At 45.7% G+C, this 1,765-nt stretch overlaps 1 protein-coding gene across 1 annotated transcript in view; it reads right to left on the reverse strand.

Moving 5' to 3' along the window:
* Window positions 1–1,765, reverse strand: part of ACACB (acetyl-CoA carboxylase beta) — a 162,926-nt gene that overhangs the window by 76,953 nt on the left and 84,208 nt on the right. The window contains exons 22-23 of the mRNA XM_007954999.1: window positions 1,408–1,496; window positions 1,190–1,314 (exon numbers count right to left, since the gene is read on the reverse strand). Of these exons, the coding sequence (XP_007953190.1) occupies window positions 1,190–1,314; window positions 1,408–1,496 (214 nt within the window). The remainder of the gene's footprint in view (window positions 1–1,189; window positions 1,315–1,407; window positions 1,497–1,765) is intronic.

Raw genomic sequence — 1,765 nt, forward strand, 5'->3', positions numbered from 1 at the left:
TCCAAAGAGTAAATATCTCCTTGGGCATTAAGTTCTCAGTGGCTGCAGGCTACACTCATTAGGGGAGCCCCCTAAACCCCCAATTTCAACCGTGAAGCATTTCAAACTACAGAACATTGAAGATTAGTGCACTGAAACCCCCATACTGATAATCACCTCGATTCGCCAGCTGTGTTCAACTGTTACCATAGTACCACATCTGCATGATCTCTAGCAGACCTGTGCACATACACACACACACAAACGTGTGCAAACACATCATTTTCATTTCTTAAAAGTCAGTTGCAGACATCATGATCCTTCACATTATTTCAGCATGTATCATCTTAGAGCAAGGACCTTCTCCCGCTTAACTACAGAACCATTAAAACACCTGAGAAATTGAACACTAAACTCCAAGAAGGCACAATGAAAGACATACCACAGACTCAAAATCCAGTATCCCCTGACTCACATCTCATTCCCTAGAGCTGGAGTGTGTGGGTGTGGATTCTAGCTCCACAAGTATGAGCTGGTGATCTTGGGCAAGTGATTTCACCTCTCTGTGCTCTGCAAAGGGAGGTGAGAATAGCACCCACCTCCTAGAGTTGCTGTGAGAATATGTGTTCAGTCCTAAAGCTCTTTAAGAGGGTCTGGCACATAGTAGGTGTTGTGTGTCAGTTAAGATCTCCCCCAACACAAACAAACAAACAAAAACAAACTCACTGCCATCAAGTCAGTTCCAACTCATAGTGATCCTCTTTGGGTTTCCAAGGCATTAAATATTTACAGAAGTAGATTAGTAGAAGTAGATTACAGATTAGTAGAAGTAGATTACAGAAGTAGATTAAATATTTACAGAAGTAGATTCCTCCCACAGAGTGGGTAGTGGGTTTGAACCACTGACCTTCTAGTTAGCTATCAAATGCCTTAGGCACTATGCCACCAGACCTCCTTAATACCTCCCCCAGGAGCCATCAATCTACTGCCCCTACCTCTGCATTCCAAATCCCAGATGCAACCCATTTTTGCAAGTAAAGTTTTACTGGAACAAATATTCATTTACGTATTGTCCATGGCTGCTTTGTGCTACAACCACAGAGCTAAATGGCTCTGACAGTTATCCTCAAATGTTTTCAATCTCTGGCCTTTTCCTGAAAAGCTGGCTGCCCCCCAATCCACCTCCCTCTGGGCCCCTTTTCCTGCTTACGATCAACATGATCACCAGCTGGTTCTTCTTGGCCACCTGTGCATGGGAGAAGATGCAGTCCAGCACCTGGGACATGTCTGGCTTGAACTGCTCCCTGAGGTTGATCACACATTTGTCATAGTGGGCTACAGAGGGAGACAAGAGGTGGTACCACGGTAAGCCTGGGGCTCCCCACCACCACGGGGGCTCATCAGCAGTGTCAGGCCAGTGTGTCTTACCTTGTTGGAAATGATGCTCAACATGCAAGTATCTTCGCAGGAGATCCAGTATCACTGCTTTCATATAGCCACGGGTCCCGCTGCGGTACCTGGTGAGGAAAGGAATGCCATTAATGCTCAACCCCACTTCCTGGCGAACTTCAGCATGTTCAGCCAGGGGTCTCATCATTTTAAAAAGGTGAAAACAAGAATAAAAAAGTATGTGGAGGTTGTGCTCTCTAATCCTCAGCCTAGAACAGATTGTTGAATTGGCTTGTTTGTGCTAACACCATTGGCCAGAGAGAGCAGTGAGTTGCCTGAGAGTACACACCAAATAAGAGGCCAAGTGGGGGTAGAACCCAAGCCCTAGCTATTGGAT

This window comes from Orycteropus afer, unplaced genomic scaffold (assembly GCF_000298275.1).
Source record: "Orycteropus afer afer isolate SDZICR_OR568_19922 unplaced genomic scaffold, OryAfe1.0 scaffold00487, whole genome shotgun sequence".
NCBI classification, from domain to species: domain Eukaryota; kingdom Metazoa; phylum Chordata; class Mammalia; order Tubulidentata; family Orycteropodidae; genus Orycteropus; species Orycteropus afer.